The 2,199-nt window shown below is 43.4% G+C and overlaps 1 protein-coding gene across 1 annotated transcript in view; it reads right to left on the reverse strand.

The window, feature by feature from the left end:
- Positions 1-2,199, reverse strand: part of LOC101857641 (methyltransferase-like protein 27) — a gene marked incomplete in the record, with an annotated part of 16,266 nt that overhangs the window by 3,061 nt on the left and 11,006 nt on the right. Inside the window, 3 exon segments of the mRNA XM_013082495.2 lie at positions 31-123; positions 1,090-1,228; positions 1,910-2,035. Coding sequence (XP_012937949.1) covers positions 31-123; positions 1,090-1,228; positions 1,910-2,035 — 358 coding nt within the window.

Genomic DNA, 2,199 nt, shown 5'->3' on the forward strand with positions numbered 1-2,199 from the left:
ACACACACACACACACACACGTACACAGACCTGGTTTAACTAGGCGAATCGCCTCAGGAATTGCACTGCAGGGGATGTGGCCTGGGGCAAAAGCTCCGCTGGACACTAAGACGTCATAGGTGTCTGTGGGGAAAAAGATCGTCTCAAAATGAACACGAGGCAATAGGAGACATGTGGGCTGAAACTATGGGATGTTGCGTTGCACTGGTGAATTGAATCGAAAGATCAGTTATCAATGATAGGGCTTGGAATTAAAGACCGCGCGCATCACAGAAAGCAGCTTGTTCTTCGACAGTTGTTAAGCTTATATAAGGTACCGCATCACATGAACAAATACGACAAAGGAAGTGGCGATGGATGCGACACACCCTCAGAAAGTCCAGCAGAAACACCACACGACAGTCGCTGGAGTGGAACCCACAGTGGAGCACGAGGCTGGGGTAGGCCACGGGAAACATGGAGGAGATGTGTGGAAAGGAAGTTCAGAGAGCTGAAGCCTACTTGGAGCGAGCTTGGAAGGATGGCCCAGGACAGAGATAAATGGAAGGAGCTTGCATGTGTCCTATACCCTACCAGGGGTGAAAGGCATTGATGATGACTACATGAACAGACCAATGCTAACATCACAACACCTCTACCATCACAAACACCTCTACCTGTATGGTGATAGTAGGCCTAGTTCTGTCCACGGACTTAACAGTGTGATAAGATATCTGAAACACTGTTGGGTATCAGTAAATGTCAGGCAAATACTCTCACACTAAGATCTAGTTCTGATATTTTATCTTTGGAGGGTGGAAATACTTTCTAAATTTGTCATTTTAACAGTTGCGATTTATTGAATATGATACAGTTCTGAAATACCTTGAATTATAGAAAAAAGGGTTGTTCTGGGTTTTCTCAATAACAGACTTAACGTCCCTCTCAGAATGGTAAAGTTATCAAAGAGCATTGGGAATGGAACACATTGCAAACTTGCAATATCACCAAAGTCCATAATATAAGCTCGTTTGACGAATTCAACAAGTATGGTTTAGTCCAAAGTCCGGCATAATAAGCAAATCAAAGACTTTTGCATTAACTGGTTACCGTCAGGTGCTGAAACTGGCGAATCCCCACCAATAAATTGCGTGAAAACTTTGGAGTAGAATCCCTTGCTTCCGGTAAGTTCAGCGAACTTGGGCTGTGGTTCGAGGGCGTGGAGGTTCTTGTAGCCTGACTCATTTAGCTGTGACAACGATAGAAAAGCGGAAACAAATAGTGAACGAGTCATTATCACTGTGGGGTTTTTTGGTTTGGTTTTGTATTGTTTTTTGGAAAATGTTTTTGGAGAAAGGGGGGCGAGGGGGAGCGCCAGAACCGTAAATGCCAAGGACAAAGTTGTACATCTTTAAAACAGTTGCACTACTTACTTATTTAATTAAAACAGGATGCACTGCTACAAGAATCAGTTGAAATGCATAGATAAGAAAAGGGCTCTTTTCAAAGAGCATGTACCGAATTCTACGCAAAGCTCGATGTAGAAGAAAAAACACGCTCTTTAACTTCTGCTTCATGAAAAGTTGCATTATTGCATTGTTGTGGGGTGGGAGGGGGGGGGGTACGAAACGATAGTTTTCTGCACTGATGCCATTTTGATTAAGACGAAGAGTTTGGGAGTTTTGTATGACATCTTTTTTCCCCACCACAATGGTTTTTAAAAAAATCAGAGGTCGTGGCAGCGGAACTCGAGATACGTAGTGTAGACGGTTGACGTATGTAGTACATGTACTCATGACACAGTTATGTACATGTACGAGTAGTATACATATAGGTGGCCGAGATACATAGTATGGACAGTCGAGAAACGTAGCACTGAGATACGTAGTATAAATATTCTATTAATATAATATCTTCATGAATGACTCACCACTTCCCCAACGAGTCCAGTCCCGGCCCCGATGTCCAGGAAGAGAGCATTTTTGTCCGTGACAACGCTCTGTACAGCTTTTAATAGTGCTTTCGGACCATTGTAGGCCGCTGGGTCTTTGATAACCTGAGGGAAAGTTTTCCTGGTTATGAAAGCTGATCTTGAAAATTATTAACACCCTCCTCCACCGTTTTCTTTCCTTCACAAGTTGATGCAATTCCATGGTAAGCCCAGTTTGTTCTCTCTCTCTCTCTCTCTCTCTCTCTCTCTCTCTCTCTCTCTCTCTCTCT

The sequence above is a fragment of the Aplysia californica genome, unplaced genomic scaffold (assembly GCF_000002075.1).
Source record: "Aplysia californica isolate F4 #8 unplaced genomic scaffold, AplCal3.0 scaffold00177, whole genome shotgun sequence".
NCBI classification, from domain to species: domain Eukaryota; kingdom Metazoa; phylum Mollusca; class Gastropoda; order Aplysiida; family Aplysiidae; genus Aplysia; species Aplysia californica.